The sequence below is a fragment of the Pyrus communis genome, chromosome 6 (genome assembly GCF_041283825.1).
Source record: "Pyrus communis isolate YQ-2024b chromosome 6, ASM4128382v1, whole genome shotgun sequence".
In the NCBI taxonomy this organism is placed as follows: Eukaryota; Viridiplantae; Streptophyta; class Magnoliopsida; order Rosales; family Rosaceae; genus Pyrus; species Pyrus communis.
The window spans coordinates 76038-92353 of record NC_142570.1 but is presented as its reverse complement, the minus strand read 5'-3'; the positions used below and the strand labels follow the sequence as shown (position 1 = coordinate 92353).

At 37.4% G+C, this 16316-nt stretch overlaps 2 protein-coding genes across 6 annotated transcripts; one reads left to right on the top strand and one right to left on the bottom strand.

The window, feature by feature from the left end:
* Window positions 1–485: 485 nt before the first annotated feature.
* Window positions 486–7410, top strand: LOC137710289 (uncharacterized). 4 transcript variants are annotated; one of them, XM_068449220.2, is made up of 13 exons: window positions 486–1386; window positions 2012–2061; window positions 2581–2852; window positions 2938–3012; window positions 3098–3156; window positions 3308–3443; window positions 4112–4208; window positions 4308–4374; window positions 4679–4777; window positions 5472–5561; window positions 6130–6284; window positions 6702–6803; window positions 6973–7410. In XM_068449220.2, the coding sequence occupies exons 3-13, from the start codon at window positions 2600–2602 to the stop codon at window positions 7097–7099; spliced, it is 1260 nt and encodes a 419-aa protein (XP_068305321.2). In that variant the 5' UTR covers window positions 486–1386; window positions 2012–2061; window positions 2581–2599; the 3' UTR covers window positions 7100–7410. The 4 variants fall into 4 exon arrangements, with proteins under 4 accessions (XP_068305321.2, XP_088551366.1, XP_068305322.2 ...); XM_088695240.1 differs by having other exon boundaries at window positions 793–1386; window positions 2723–2852; XM_088695239.1 differs by lacking the exon at window positions 486–1386 and adding an exon at window positions 1559–1915.
* Window positions 7411–7762: 352 nt separating this feature from the next.
* Window positions 7763–10530, bottom strand: LOC137710290 (uncharacterized). Of its 2 annotated transcripts, none has more exons than XM_088695242.1 (5): window positions 10385–10530; window positions 9783–9953; window positions 8947–9079; window positions 8712–8826; window positions 7763–8118 (listed from the first exon to the last, which is right to left on the bottom strand). In XM_088695242.1, exons 2-5 carry the CDS (start codon window positions 9938–9940, stop codon window positions 8060–8062), a joined length of 465 nt encoding a protein of 154 aa, XP_088551368.1. In that variant the 5' UTR covers window positions 9941–9953; window positions 10385–10530; the 3' UTR covers window positions 7763–8059. The 2 variants fall into 2 exon arrangements, with proteins under 2 accessions (XP_088551368.1, XP_088551367.1); XM_088695241.1 differs by having other exon boundaries at window positions 7763–8115; window positions 10385–10512.
* Between the last annotated feature and the right edge of the window lie 5786 nt (window positions 10531–16316).

The window sequence follows — 16316 nt, the reverse complement described above, 5'->3', positions numbered from 1 at the left end:
ATTGCTCTTTGTCCCAACATTCCGCCGGGGTAGGCTACTAACTTGCTCGTTAGAAGTAGTTAACGAACGGATAAGGCCATTTGATGTCTATAAGTGAAGATTGGATGGATGCCCGCTCCTTGGGTATGCTTTCAAAAGGGCTTTTTTCATACGTGCCGGTGTTCGTGGTCTGTTGGTTTTTCTGTTCTCGTGGGGGAAGGCGGGATTGGCGCATCTACAAGTTGAGAGTGTGCTCGGGCAAGTGGGCTAACCAGAACTACTAGTAACGGGATTTGAACATCTTCTGGATCCTCACAAAGAGGATCCGGAGAGATCTTCATCCTTCTTTCTCCCCCTCCCTCCCTACAATTAGGAGTAGTTGCAGCATTATTGGGTTTTGACACTTGTCATGCATTTTGTGAAATATTTAGTCGTGATGAGGACGAAGTGGATCCAAGTTAAATGGAAGTGGCTTTGTTTTGTTCTATTTTTTTTAGTTCTGAAAAGGGAAAAGAAGAAAAGATGAGTTACCATGTAAACAAGTGCGCATTCCAATATCAACACCAACATTCTCAATTGAAATTAATTATTGGGATGTTAATAATTGTTGCCGAAAATAGAAAGAAGGGTGAAAAAGTGAAAATGACAAGAATAACGGCTATTTAATATTGACAGAAGAAAAAAAAAATGAGACCCACCAATTTTTTCCGTCTCATCTCATCAGCCGAGTAGCGTCCGTCTGATGAGGGATGAGCACCGCAACGAGAGAGAAAAGAAAAAAGAATATAGGGAATTTTATTTCGGGAATAGAGTGCCATTAAAAACTCGATTAGTATCCAAGGAATGAAAAAAGAAAAAAAAAGAAGGGAGAGAGAAAGCGACTGAATGGGCGATAGATATATAATAAGAAGAAGGAAGAGGATACACAAAGTCGAAAGTTGCATAGCGGTTTTCAGTTTTCCAGTTTTCAACTTCCACCAATTCCCCCCTTTGTCAATTCTGTGTTGAGCGAGTGATAGTTAATTAAGAAAGAGGAGAATATAACAAAGTAAAGTATAAACAAAGGGCCTCCCCCTGGATTTGATTTTTATTTAGTATATTTATATAAGGAATTTCCATTTTCCAAATTTCCAATACCCTTCTCAGTCCTCTCCTCACCTGTTTGTTTGGCTCTTTCTTCTCTGGACCCCGGACGACTCTACTCCTACATCAACAAAAGGCAGTCTGGGTTTTTCCTCCTTGTAATATCTTTCAAGGTCTGTTGGCCTCTCTGTGATCTATCTCTCTCCAGACTGCGGACACGAAATAAGCTTAAAGCTGAAAGCTTCTTAAAGGCTAAAGGCGGTAATTGTGGGGTGTCCACCAACTTGCAAACTCGATCCAAAGTTTCTGCCTTTATGTTAATTGGTAAGTATTCTCGCCTTCTCACCCAATCAATTATTCAATTGCTTCCAATTGCTTGGATTGGAGCCTTGGGAGACTTTGGAGTCCCTTCAAGCTCGATGGTTTGAGGTTTAAAGCTTGAAGCCTGAATTCTGGGTTGTAATATAATTTAACTTAATCGAATTCTTTGCTCCAGTTGTTGCTTGTTTCTGCTTGTTTGTTTGGACACCCTTTCTTTCCTCACAATCCTCAGCTCAAGTTCACTGATTCGTGAGAGGAGGGGTTGCTTAGGTTACTCCAATTACCAAATACGAAATGCCTTCCTTTCCTTTCCTCCAGTCCAGTAGAGTATTTGTAGTACAATTGTTGGATTGCTTTACTTTCACATTTAACATTTCATTCAATGGACGGGCAAACGTATGCATATGCAAATGCAATTGTGCAATTGTGTAATTGGTTGCACGAGAAATCACCCCCTTCTTTCTCTTTCTCTTTCATCTCTTGTCCAGCGACAGCGCCAACGCTAACGCCATGCCCCCCTCATGCCTTTCATGTGATTCATTCTCTTCCCTTTTCACAAAAAAACTAACTAATTTTTCTTTCTTTTAGCGCCTCTAATTCTGCTGTTTCATTTTTCTTTTTGCTGCAGAAAAAACCACAACGCTTGACGAATCACTCACCCTTCCTATAACAGACAAGGTTTGTTTTTTATTTAATCAATTTTACCCAACTCATTTATTTCTTTACATACTACTACGTGACGCTCCCTCCCTGCACACTTGGTCTACCTTTGGAAAGTACATAGATATGTATATAGATACATAAATATGTATAATAGTTTTTAATACCAATTGAGAAAAATTAATATCTCAATCTCAAAGACAGAGAGAGTTCTAGTCAAGCCATTTGGGTGTCACTCGTGAATAACAACCTACTACTTGTGCACTTTGGTGGTTGACATTTAATTATGCCTTGCTTGCTGTTTATGTTTCACCTCCTTGTGATGCCCATCTTCATCCTTTGGTCTATAATATTTGAACAATCTTCGTTTCTGGTTCATATGCATGCATTTCTGAATTCACCACTGTTGTATGTGTGAGAGAGAGTTTGTCTTCAATAAGTTGCAAATTCATATACATAGAGAATCGTATGCATGTGTCTATATACATAGCCTCAACTGTGCCGATGCTGATTGACTAAAGTTTGTTTGGGTAGCAGATATAGTCAGTCTTAGGATATGGGATGCCTGGTCTCAACACCGAAAGATACACTAGGAAATAGGAGAAGGCCCGCAAACATTGGGGAAGTCTCTGTCTATGTCCCTGGTTTGCGAATCCCTAAACCTGTTGATTTCTCTCAGTCACTTGGTGATCACTTGTCCAAGAGTTTAGTGGAACGCCTATCTGCATTAAGGACTCGCATAGTTGTGATGGCTGCCCAAGAAGGTCCGACAATTACCAGAACGAAGAGAAGAGCTGCTACTCAACATGGTTTGTCATAGACACAAGCTTGTTGATTTTTCCAAATGATATCTGAAATCAGATATTTCTTTATCTGAATGATTCTTGTTCTCAGGTGGTTCAACATTGGCCGATCTTCAGCAGGCTCTCGAGGATTACTTGCCTGTCCTTTTGGGATTAATGAAAGATGGTAAATCATGATCTCATGCCATCTCATTAATTGTATCCACAAGTTTTAGTAAACCCTAAAGGTGTTTCTTATTTCTATTGTGAAGGAAGCCAGCTACACCACAAGGTTCAATTTTTGTGGGTAAATCAAGAGGATGATGCAGAGGTGGGCATGTAGGAGCGCTCTTAAAACTCATATTTCTCTGTTGTGCATATTATAGTTTTTGCTTTCCCTATTTGGTCGTTCCTCAAATGGTGTTCAGATTCCATGATATTGTAAAGGGAACCTGGCTTAATTTGAATGAATGATTTTTCAGGAAACAGCTATGTCTAACGCATGGTACGAGGTGCTGTCGATTTTGCACTTAATGGCAATGCTAGCATTATCACAAGCTAACTTGTTACTTCTTCCAAGAACATCTGCTGATGGTTATCAGCCAAAAGTAACAGAAGGTAGGCATTATCGCATGAAAACTGAGCTATAGACAATTAAATCATGTTGTCTTTTGAATTTTATCAACTCAATTATTATCCTACTATTGCTTGTTGAGTTAACGAGAAAAGTTGTGTTGCCAATGCTTTCTGGAATGAGTACACCTTTAATGGTGATGAAGTCCTCTCTTTAGAGTTTTGAAGAGAGCTTAGTGCTATAGCTCGAAACTGTCGCCTGAATTTAGGAACCAGAAACAGTAAGTTTTGGGTGAAACCTTGTATGGTTGACTAGGAACTAAATGAAAAATAGTAGACATTGGAAAACCGGAGATACGGACAAATTCATTAGATTATGTCATTAAACCCTTAAAAGCAGGATGCTGATATGTAAAGAATTCACTAAGGCGAGTGAAAAATGGATTTTCTGATCCATATACTTAAATCGAGATTCTTGTGTTTGATATTTCGTACTAAGTTCTATGTATCACCTGTTTATATTATATAATCAGAAATATTGTTTTCGTTAGACGTCTAAAGAAAATTAACAAAACCTGTGCATGCAGTAGTTGTCGTCGGTCTACCTTTAGGTTTGTATATTGCCAAGTTTTTCATTTGGTTGTGCCTTGCATGGCTTTTTCTTTTTCATTGGTCATACTATGAAGGTTCCATTGTTTTACTTGTTGCTACAGAGAGTAGACGAGCTTCCATTGATATTTTCCTGAAGGCAGCAGGATACCTTGATTGTGCAGTCCGACATGTTCTTCCACAGTTGCCTACTGAGCTCAAGTTTGTATCAGTTTAAAAATTGCCTGATTTTAACTTTCTGCTTGTTATCATGTTCCTAATGCTGTTATTTATAATCTTTTGACTATTGCTTGATTGCAGGACAAACCTGCCAGTTGACTTAGCAGAAGGAGTTCTTCGAGCGCTTTGCCTACAAGCATTAGGACAGGTAGTACCTTTACTTAAATGGACCGATCTGGTAAATGTTGCATTTTATATTTCAGGCTTCATGCTTCTGAAACGCCATCTTATTTATAAAACATAAATATTGCAGTCAGCCCTTGTGAACCTATCCTGCTTAATGGGCACAAAGGGTACAAGTGCAATAAGTTTGGTTTTCATTCATCTTTTTTTTTCTTTTTTGACATCTCATAAGGTCCAACTTATCCTGAAAATGAAATTAAGCTGGAACCCTTGTCTTCTGAAAATTATCTTTTGCTGACCCTTTTTCGCACTTCCACCATCTCATGTAGGGTGTTGATATTCAACTTGGAATGGCAATTGATAGCACAAAAGCCACACTTGCAGTGAAGCGAAGGCTTGCATGTGAAATGGTAAAGTATTGGCAACAGGTAAGAATTTATCATCATTGCCGGTTTGATCTTGTCAATTAGTAATATCATTTAATGTCTGGGATTTGTGTAATAAATTTTCCATGCCTCCATTGTGTCCCTATTTCTGTTCATCTCCTTTGGCTGTAGTACATATATTCAAAATGTGCAATTTGAATTTGGACCATTGTAAATTGAGTTGGAAAGAGGAAACATTAGTCAGCCCCGAATAGCATCAGTTTAGGGTCTGAATTTAGATATTCTAGATTAACAGACCATTAGAATGATCCTAAAACTGCGTTGTGAGTACATGATGGATTCCATCCATGGTAAGGTGAAAAAACTAAAAATGATTACAAAGATGCACCCTCTGAATACTCCAAACATGAGGATCTAACCTCCAGTCTCTGCGTTTGTCTCAAATCATATTTTTTTTATCAGTATTCTTTTTATTCTGAATCCAATTTTTTGCTACATTCTTAGGTTTTCCTTTTGCCTTTCCCGACATTGAGTAATTTTGGCTGTTCTCTATTCGGAGTAGTTGTGAGAAGTTCCTTTATATTTCATATCAGCTACATGTCATATATAGGTCATTAATTCTTACGGTTCACTATGTTTCTCATGATTACACTCGTCATCCGAGCACATTATATGTTTGGTGAATCACATGGTGATCCTGATTCCTGAACGCTTTCATTCTGCCATTTATTTGCAGGCTCAAGATAACCTTATGAACCTTCCCTTATTAAATGGTTGGGGTGAAAAGCATCGGCTCTTTGTGAAGTGGAAATATGTTGAGGCAAAGGTATCTTGCACTTTCTGCGTGTCCTCTTTTATGCTCTTACTACTATCCTTATTTAAACTTATGAGTTCCTTCCTCAACGCCCCTCCCCCTCTTTCCCAAAGATAGCATATTTAAACCAATGAGTTCCTTCCTCAACGCCATAGTATTTAAGAGAGTAATAAGAAAACCAAAAGCATGATTTATCCTTCTGAAGGGAAAATAATGGACTTGTTGTGATTCCTCTAGAAAGCAAAGCAAACTTGGTAGTTTTCTAAAAAAGATATCAGGTTGGTCATATGTATTTTCTACTTTGGGGATTACTTGCTCATTTGGTTTGTCCTCCCTTGTATTAGATTGTGTGCATGCAGATTTTGATACGCTATTGCCTTTTCTGAATGAGTAACTGCCAAACGAAAGTATCTTGAACTATTCATGAAGAATATTGTATTTCATTCTTTCGAGTTGATCTCACTGATAGAGAGGGGGCTTATGCCGCTAATGTAGAATATTTGTTTTCATTACGATTGAAGTTTGTGTTCTGGACAGCTGACCAAGGTTCTTCGAATTTTAACCTTCCCATTTTAACCAGGCTGCTGCATATTACTATCATGGTTTGATCCTTGATGAGGGTAACACAGAAAAATTTCATGGGATGGCTGTAGCTGCCTTGCAAGCAGCAGATGAGTATTTTAAAGAAAGTAGGAAGGCATGCGACGCATTTAACGCTGCTCCCCCTTTGTCGAGGTAGGGAGAGGCTCTATTTGCACATTCATTTTACTGATTTCAATGGATGCCATCTAGCAGATTATCTGCTGTTTTTCTAGGGGCAATAAAGTATGTGCTGTAGCCGCAATATGTTTATCCTCTCTCCCTATCACCATTAGTGTCAAACTCAAACTTGTACAAGGACAAACCTAAAATCGTCATCAGTATGAGATTTGCAACTTTAGGCCATTAAAATATCTACTCTAGAGTCATTAATATGGAGTCCATTCTCTAGATATTAGCAAAGAGTAATCTACAGGCCCTTCTTGAAAATTGTGCGTCTTGTATGTAGCATTGGTTGTTTCAAGGTTGAAATGTTCATTATCTGATCAGTTTTCTAGTACTTTTCACTTGTTCCTTTAATTAGCAAGTGCTTATTTAATACACATTATGCAGAAATCCACCGCTCTGGGGAACCATGAAGTATCTATCTGAGAAAATTCCTAAAGATACTTCAAGCAAAGTGCGGATAAACCGTGATCTGTACTCACACGAAAAGTATGTCCTGCCTCAGAGAACTATTACTAATAGTATTTTGTTTATGTCTAAGTGCAATTCCTTTTCACTCTTGGCACCCCTAATTGCAATCTCAATGTTCTTGGTTGATGATACGTAGAACAAACCCTTGGCAATAATTAATGTATGGTTTTGGATACTTCAACTGCAGAATCATGGAGACAGCGCCAACATTGCCCGATTTTGCATTGGCCTTGAAACCGGATGAATTCCAACTTCCTCCAGTAGACCCCTCTTGGAACAGGGAGCACATGAATAAGGGTTCCAACCAACTCTAATGACAGAATATAAGCCATATACAAGAATACTTTTGTGCATTACAGAGTACGAGTCCAGAAGCGTGGATGGCCATTCAAAACCGGATGGATTATTCTTCAATCGCTGTGCATCCATTTTCCCTTATAAATTTCTTTTGTTCCTTCCCCCTTGCGTAATTTACTTTTGATAGAGCCTTGTATAAGTCTCCCCTCTGTTGTGTGTAAGTTGTTAATTGGCTGCTTCAGGGAAAGAGCTGAATGGTTTGTTTGCAAATTAACAAAAATGGGGTGTTTGCCCATCAAAGTTAATCCAGTACGAATATGACTGTCCATCGCTTTCATTTCATACAAAAGCATTCCAAAAATTTGTATTTACAGCCTCGTTTTGCTGGCTGGAAGTTGGATGTCACGTTGGACATGGAATCCGAGAGGGTCTTGGGTACGTTTCAATCCACAACTGTGCACGTGCTGCTCTATAATTTCTCCTCTAGGTGGAGGTGGTAGCTGTAACCAAGATTTCTCCTGTAATCTTTTCATCAACAGAACAAGGATAATCAAGCACAACATCACACGCTGTGGCTCCAAAAGGTCGGAATTTCAAACGTGGAACTGCAGCAGGCCATTCTGTCTAAAGGTGTTGATAGCTCAAGAATACACTCATCGATAAATAAATCTAAAAGAAGCTGACTTCCAAGTCGCTACTTGCATGCAGGTAGCGAGTCTATTGACACCTTTTTGTTGTCAGGCGAAAATACAAGAATTCATTCAGTTTCAACAAAGCACAGCACAGAGTTTATCATCAATAGTAAAACTAAAAGAAGCTGACTTCCAAGTCGCTACTTGCATACAGGTATAACTCTATTCAACATGTTTAAAAGTGAGCGAGAACAATCTTCTCAAGTTCAATTCGAAGAGCTTGTGTGATTTTCTTTCCTTTTTCCCCTTTTGTTTTTCCGGTGCCAAGGTTAGGAAAAATCAATTCTAGTCTTCACCATTTCTGCCATCTCCATCCAATTGCTTTTGCTTCTCCTGTTCCTCTGCTAAAAACAAAAAATTTTGAACAGAAAGAGAAAACCAGTGAGTTCAATATGACTAGACCTAGGACTCTTAGGTACAGCCAACGGAATAAGCATTTGATTTTCATTGTCAAAGGTGATAGATTTAGTTAAAGTGTAAAGTGATGCAGTTCCTTGAAACCTTCATACCATTTCCTAACCAAATTCAATGTTAGTCTCTTACTTTGTAAGGCAAGCACATCAAGGAAAACACTTGATCTTTTAAATGCAGAGGGCCAAATTGAGGCTCCAATTATGGTTCCGAAACTGTTTACTTCCAGACAACACGACCGAATATCCAATGGGACACAGTGTGAGATGGATATAATTTTCCATAATTTCCCAGTGGGTGAAGCATGAACCATTAAAGTAATAATGGCCAGGAAAGTAACAGTACAAGTTATGAAGAGATCAACTGCTTTATTTCTGAAAAAACAACATGGCAACGGTTTTTGAAACTTATGGCACGCCTTCTAACCAATCCATTTAAGAAAAGATTTGTCATGATTTCCATTCTGTTAAATGTAGCTTTAAAGGGTAATGGTTAATTAGAAAATGGTAACACGGTAACACCATACCCATAAGTTTAAGCATTGCCTTTTGGGTTCGCTTTTCAAGCTTATCAAGCCTCTTCTGCACATCCCTGCGAAGTTCCCAGTTTGGTTTTTTAGGAGCAATATTCACAAACGGGTCCTGAACGTTGATCCATAATTAGCATAAAGCGACATAAGGAACAATCCTTTTGAAAAGCACAGAAGCTAGTGATTAACTGAATAAGAGACTGGGTCTCGAAATTTAGAAGTAACCAAGTACCTCTTTCTTCTCTGATGGAGGTGGTACTCCTGCAACAGGGTCTTCAAACTTTGGCAGCACTGGTGGAACAAGCTTTCCCTCCTGAAGCTGCTTATCATGAGGAACATAGTTTCGGAATTTCATGTTGGTATTACTGCACAAATTTACACTTTAAAGTTAAAGCATCAAATTTTTTTTTATCCTATAAACTTAAAGACCATGAGAACAGAACGATACCTATGTATCATAAAAAATAACAATAATAATAATGAAAAGCATCCTGACATGGGCCTTCTAATATAAATCAAATATCTCACAACGATAAACAAATACAGCCATGAAATGAATTCAAATGCTACTAGAAGTGAAGATAATAGATTATGAAAAAAAAATGGAAGCAGAAGTCTCATATGTGTATGACAATATCTACTTCCAAAAATTAATACCGCTGCCCATTTTGGGGATTATTTCAGATTTACTTTTGTCCTTACCCTAAAGATCTTGTGCTCATGATTAAACTACACAATCCATAGTTATGTTATCCCCCCACATGCATACCTTGTGCTTGTTGAAAAACATGAAATATTAAACGCAAACAAAACCGTTTAGCATCATCTCTAATGACACGTGCGAATAAATACTGAGCAAGTACGGATTGCAAAAATTGTGGGCAAATAACTAAATATTGTTCACATATATCAACCCACAAACTTGTGAATTTGAAAGGAGGAGGTGTTGCGCAACACCTTCAGGGCATTCAGACGAAAAAATTAACATAATACTTGAATAAGACTAATGAGGAAATGGAGGATAGGTAAGGGATACTAACATACAAAACATGAATCGGATGTACTCACGTTTCGTCACTAATTGCATTGCTTTCATTAGTGTTATCGTGAACTTGTGCGGAATCCTCATCTGGAGTGTTTAACAGTTCCTGAGCTGCTTTAAGAGCTCTTAGCCTCTCTTGACGTGCTGCGACTGCTTGTTCAATGGAGTCCTCTTCAGCGGCCATGGCTTCGCCTATGCTATACAAATGAGGGAGAAACAGTCAAACATATAACAGATGAAATGACATTTAAAAAAAAAATATATTGGCTTAGCACAAAAGAAATTAAAATAATTCAGAAGATTGTTAGAATTTACACCAGACTATCCTATCCAGCATGATATTCCTAATCTTTAATCTTTAATCACAAAGGGATATTAATTAAAGGTTATGCCCAAAAGATGCGAAAAAGGTAATTTGTAATAACAACTGGTTCAAAAAAAAGCCCTAGGCTGGGCTGGTTGGGCAGACAAAGGGAAGAATACAACAGAAGCATGTTTTTCGAACACTCTAAATACGAATCTAATTAGGAAAAAAGGTTAGGGCGTTTCAATTGAAAAACGAAGAGAAATCAGCAGCAGATATAATAATAATAGGATTGACCGAAGGTGCGAGTAGAAGATGGAATACCGGAGAAGACGAAGAGAAGGTCCCTGACCCGTCGTCTGCAATGCACTTTTAACGCTCACTTTGGAATTGGAATGGAAGAATTGAGAATTTGAGAGGGTGGAGAAACAAAAGATGTGGAAAAAGAAAGATAGAGCCCGACCACACCACAGCATTGAGATTAATGGGCTTCTTTTCGTGTTGCATGAGTTGGGCCAGGTGAGATAAATGGGCTTCTGCTGAGCGAGCCACGTATTTAAAAACGAGTTGGGTCTGCCTTGCGTGCCCCTTATGTATTGTAAGTATTGTCTCCCTCATTTGCATACCAAAGGCGAAGCAGCTTATAACTCACAATTGATGTCAATCAATATTACGGTATAGTGTTATTTTTCTTCACTTGAAAGTGAAAGGTTTTAGGTTCAAATCTCATGAAAGGTGAATTCCATAAGACTACTCATTGTGTGGCTTAGCCGAACTTCTCCTCCACTTAATGTAAAAATGTCGCTTTGCTTAAAAAAAAAAAAATTAAAAAAAAAACTCACAGTTGTGAAAAAAATTGAAATCTTTAGTTTTAGGTAATATTTTGCTTACAAGTTAACGAAAATATTGCAAGACTTTTGGATGTGATCCTACCATTTATAAAGTGTCGGAAATATTTTTTTATTAATTTTTAAAGTTGAAAAAAATTAAAAAAAATAATATAAACTAATAGCGAGGCCCCCAAATAGATTTGTAAGTGTCGAAAATCTTTGGAATGTCGTAAATTAATTTTAGAAAACATGTGGTGCGACTAGAATGACTCAAATTTTGTCTTATATGAATCTTGTAAAAGTTCTCAAAATCGATTGGAAAATGTGGGTTATATATAACTCATAGTTTTTTGTGAAAAAAAATTGAAATTTTTAGTTTTAGAAAATATTTTTCATGGGAATCAACAAAAATGTTGTAAGACATTTGGATGTGATTGTAACCTTTATTAGGTCCCGAAACTATTTTACATTGATTTTTAAAGTTGAAAAGTAGAATAAAATAACGAAAACTAATAGTGGGGCCCCAAAGAGAATTGTAGGTGTTTGAAATATTGGAAATGTCCTAAATTAATTTTAGGAACACATGTAGTGTAAGTGGATGGGCTTTAATGTGACAACTCGTTCCAAATTTTACGTTTTTTTTATTAATTTTAAAAGCATGTGTTGATGCACAAAATCGGCGAGGACTTTGATACAACAGAAAGTGTCAAGTTTGTGACCTTTGCTAGGTTGCTCTGGTTATTAGTGTGGATAAGTATGTAAATGAATAGAGACAGGGAAGCAAACAACACAAGATGTATGTGGTTCACCCAGATTGGCTACGTCCACGGAGTAGAGGAGTTCTCATTAGTTGTGAAAGGTTTACACAAATACATAGGTTCAAACTCTCTTTTAGTGAGTTCTAGTGAATAGTTTAGTACAAATGACATTAGGAATTATTGTGTGAGAATGATCCCCTTTTATAGAAGAGAGTTTCTAGCTTTGTTCTGATATTGACACGTGTCGTGTTGTGATTGGCCTCCTGGTTGGAGGAAAAGTCTTGTGGGTCATTGACAGTATGTTGTTGATCGGTGCTTAATAGTTTCGAGATTGGTCAAGTATGGTACAAACAGCATGAATGTACAAAAATACCCTAGAGGCAAATATTTCGACTAACGTTGACCATCGTCTAGAGAGATGTATGACTTATTCTTTTAGCATATCCTCGTAGTACTCGTTGGTGCGAACGTATAGGCAATAGCCGTTTACGAGTCCGGATTATAACGATATAGTTATGAACATTTAAAGTTGGTTATTGAGAGTTAGTTAAAATATTAAGAAGGACCAATTAGATGAAAAAGAAGAAAAAGGCAGCAACCCAATCGGAAATCAAAAAGAAAAAAAAAGGGGAAAAAGCTGGGAGCTTTTCCTGTGGGTTTTCCGTCAGTATACCTCCACAACCACCCATCTTCCAAGGCCTATTCCGGCCGACTCCGATGGAGTTTTTTGACGCCACCACCACCATCTTGAAGCTCTCATTACCCTCTGCAAAATCCATCCAAGAACCACTTTGATTAACATCTGTATGTGGCGGGTTGAGGCCACGAAAGTTAATGGTTCTCACGGTACCTCCGCCACCCATTTTGATTTTCTGGCAAAACGGCAAAGCGATGACCAATGCCACCACTTGGGCTTTGTAGCCCATCATCCCAGGAGCAAATCTCAACCAACCTTGACCTTGTTGGTCCACCGTAGACGATGAATCGACCCCGGAAAGTTTTAGTCACCGTCGGCTTTGTGGGCAAAATTGACCATCTTTCGTCCACTTTTGGACTTCGTGGTAGGCGCCAATCATTTGGGACATCTTGATGTGTGCGCTAGAGAATCATAGCGTGGACTCTAGGTGAGTGGATCTTTTTCTTTTTATCGTACATATTATTGATAGTTCCATCGACACTTTTAAATTGATTTAGGTATATTACCTTCACATAATTAATGTGAATGCTTGAAGTACTAATATGAATTACGAATGGCTTGATCTCTGTTTAGGGTACGTAGGTAGTCTAACGATACGTTAGATGCATCCATAATATATTTGAGACAAAAGCCTTATTTGGGAAATTGAGCAATGTGAAGGAAGTTGGTGGAAATATGAGATTTAACCTTATGTTTTTTGTGGTTAAATGTTAGTCATAAATCAATGTGTGAGGCATTGAGAGAGTGAAGTAAAGAATTGTAAATAATGATGGTTAATTAAACTAATATTTAGTTGGACTTGTTCCCGATAATTATTCCCGAAATAAATAGTTCGGGAGTGGGGTGTTACAGATTATGCATTTTTTGCCATGTTATATATATATATATATATATGTATATACTGGTAAATGCTATGATATGGTTGAATATTAGATTGCATCATGACATATCCATATGTATACTACCTGTAAAAAATTACTGTGAATGCTTTGAAGTGCGAAGAGGAACGCAAGACGCACAGGTAAGTTCAGGTAAGTTTATGGTGTTACTTGAAATGATTGAGATATGGCATGACTATATTTATACTTTAGGCAACTCCGACCTTGTCGTACATGTTGCAATGATAGGTAACTCCGACACTATCGTACAGGTTGCCTATGAGTTATACATGTTATGTTGAGATGCATTGAGAGCTTATAAACCTGCACCCCGGTGTTAGTGTTCCCGCCCGTGGCCAGGGCACAGTCCTTCACGTAATGTTCACCTCCCGCACCTTACGCTCACTTTGGATCCAATGTAGGTGCGCAGTTCTGTCGTACAGACCACAATAGGTGGTTCCGACTCGTAGGTGACCCACGATTATTCGCACAGTCTTCACGTGATCATAGCACTTGAGCGTATTTATTTACACCCAGTCCTGTCGTATAGACCACTTTAGGTGGTTCCGACTCGTGTGCATGTATACTTATTAAGCCATTGGCTAGCATCTTATTAAGCTATTGGCTAGCATCTTATTAAGTTATTGGCTAGCATGTTGATGAGCTATTGGCTAGCATCTTATTGAGCTATTGGCTAGCATATTGATGAGTTATTAACTAGCATGTTATTGAGCTATTGGCTAGCAGGTTGATGAGCTATTGGCTAACATCTTATTGAGCTATTGGCTAGCATATTGATGAGTTATTAGCTAGCATGTTATTGAGCTATTGGCTAGCAGGTTGATGAGCTATTGGCTAGGATGTTGTTGAGCTATTGGCTAGCATGTTGATGAGCTATTGGCTAGTATGTTGATAAGTTATTGAGTCAGCCGTACATGTCATGTGAGGTAACTCCAGCTAGCATGTTGGAGTTATTGGTTCAGCCGTACATGCCACAATAGGTGGATCCGGCTGACATACCATTTCATATTGATTTAGTTCACCTGGGTTACTTATTCTTGTTGAGATATTTGACACGGCATAGCTGTGAGACTGTTATTTTGGTTATGGTTTTGAATTATAGGCACGCCTATTATTTTCTGGGAAATTATACAGGTATTACGGCGAGGGGTTACTGCCTTTGGTAATTGAAATTGATTTGGAAAGTTTTGTTTCGCTCACTCACATTTTCTATTTTTGCACCCCTCTAGGTTATAGTAGCAGAATTCCGTATTGACGAGAATTCGTGGCACTTTTCAGTATATATGTCTTCTTATGATGGTATAATCATTATCTTACCTTACTGTACTTTACCTATGCTCTGTATCACGCGTGAAATGGGTCCAGACCCGCTCATCGTGCACTCGTGTACTTAAGCACTTTTAGGTTTTAATTTATTCACATTTTATACACTATCACACTTTATGGCTTCGTCACCTTCTTGGTGTCGGCCAGCACAGCTCGATTCGGGGTCCTAGTGGACATTCCGGGTTGGGGTGTGTCATTTAACTTTTACTTATAACGAATATTGTAAAAGTTCTCAAAATCGATTGGAAAACCGTGGGTTTTTTAACTTTAGGAAATATTTGCGTTGGAGTTAAGGAAAATATTGCAAGACCTTTAGACGTAATCCTACCGTTTATTAGGTCCCGAAGACTTTTAAAGTTGCAAAATAGAAAAATAATATAAACTAATAGTGATGCTCCCAAATAGATTTGTAGGTGTCGAAAATCTTTGGAATGTCGTAAATTAATTAAAAAAACATGTGGTGTGACTAGAATGACACAAATTTTTGCTTATAATGAATCTTGTAAAAGTTCACAAAATCGATTGGAAAACGTAGGTTATAAATCACAATTTTTGTAAAAAACTTGAAATTTTTAGTTTTAGGAAATATTTAGAGTGGGATTTAACGAAAATGTTGCAAGACCTTTGCATGTGATTTTATCCTTTATTTTGTTCAAAAACTATTTTTTCTTGATTTTTTAAGTTTTTGAAAAAAATAATGAAAACTAGTAGCGGAGCCCCAAAGAAAATTGTTGGTGTCCGAAATCTTGAGAATGTCCTAAATTAATTTTAATAAACATGTGGTGCGAATATAATGACTTTAACTTTGACTTATAAAGGAAGTTGTAAAAGTACTCAAAATTGATTGGAAAACTGTGGCTTATAACTCACTTTTTTTTTGTGAAAAAATTGAAATTTTGGGCTTAAGGAAATATTTTACGTCACAGTTAAAGAAAATATTGCAAGACATTTGGATGTGATCCTACCGGTTATTATGTCCCAAAACTATTTTTAGATTTTTAAAGTTGAAAAATAGAAAAATATCTTTAAATTTAATATGAATTATAATAAATTTTGCAAGAAAAAATAAATTTTAAAGAACATAAATATGATAGTTTGTTGTTTTGGTAAGAGAAAAGAAAAATTAACAACAAAAAAAATTGAAAAAGAAAAAAAAATTCGAAAAGAGACGGATCGGTAGAAATATAGCGACTTATATATGGAGTAATGGCTAACTTTTGAGCGATCCTTCTTGATGAGAACCGGTAGCAAAGTACCGATCGTATCATTTTCTATTTTTTTCTCCCCTTTTTTTTTCATTGAAGGTTTTTTTTTTTCTTCCTACATTACTTTATTTGGATTTAGATTTAGATCCTTATTTATGAACTTTTTGACATGGATTATAAGAGAAATTTTCACCGAAGATGCATTTTGTAGAACATAAAGATAATAGTTTGGCGTTGTGGTAGGGGAAAAAAAGAGGAAAATTTAACAAAAATGAAAATTAAAGCATAAAATAAATATAATTAATGGTTAGGAGCAGGGAGACACAACCCTAACTCACGCCTTCAGGAAGGCCCAAGGCGCAACAAAAGCAGTGGAGGCCTATGAGGTTTAGAGTTTACATGTGTGAATAGTAACGAGTTGTAAAAATAACACTATGAGTTTGGCAAGTTTTAGAGCCCAACGCCTTCGATTTTTTTCCCCTCACCGCACTGCAGCAAAGAAATGTTTTTTCTTTCTTTCTAAAGAATGGGTTACTATGTT

What these genes read in the sequence shown, in the direction of transcription:
- LOC137710289 (XM_068449220.2), top strand. Translation starts at nt 2,600, where the DNA reads ATGGGATGCCTGGTCTCAACACCGAAAGATACACTAGGAAATAGGAGA. An exon ending in GCCTACAAGCATTAGGACAG is followed by an intron (nt 4,375 to 4,678) that starts GTAGTACCTTTA and finishes CATCTCATGTAG; the next exon opens with GGTGTTGATATTCAACTTGG. An exon ending in GATCTGTACTCACACGAAAA is followed by an intron (nt 6,804 to 6,972) that starts GTATGTCCTGCC and finishes CTTCAACTGCAG; the next exon opens with AATCATGGAGACAGCGCCAA.
- LOC137710290 (XM_088695242.1), bottom strand. Translation starts at nt 9,940, where the DNA reads ATGGCCGCTGAAGAGGACTCCATTGAACAAGCAGTCGCAGCACGTCAA. An exon ending in CTCCATCAGAGAAGAAAGAG is followed by an intron (nt 8,827 to 8,946) that starts GTACTTGGTTAC and finishes ATCAACGTTCAG; the next exon opens with GACCCGTTTGTGAATATTGC. An exon ending in GGCAATGCTTAAACTTATGG is followed by an intron (nt 8,119 to 8,711) that starts GTATGGTGTTAC and finishes TTTTGTTTTTAG; the next exon opens with CAGAGGAACAGGAGAAGCAA.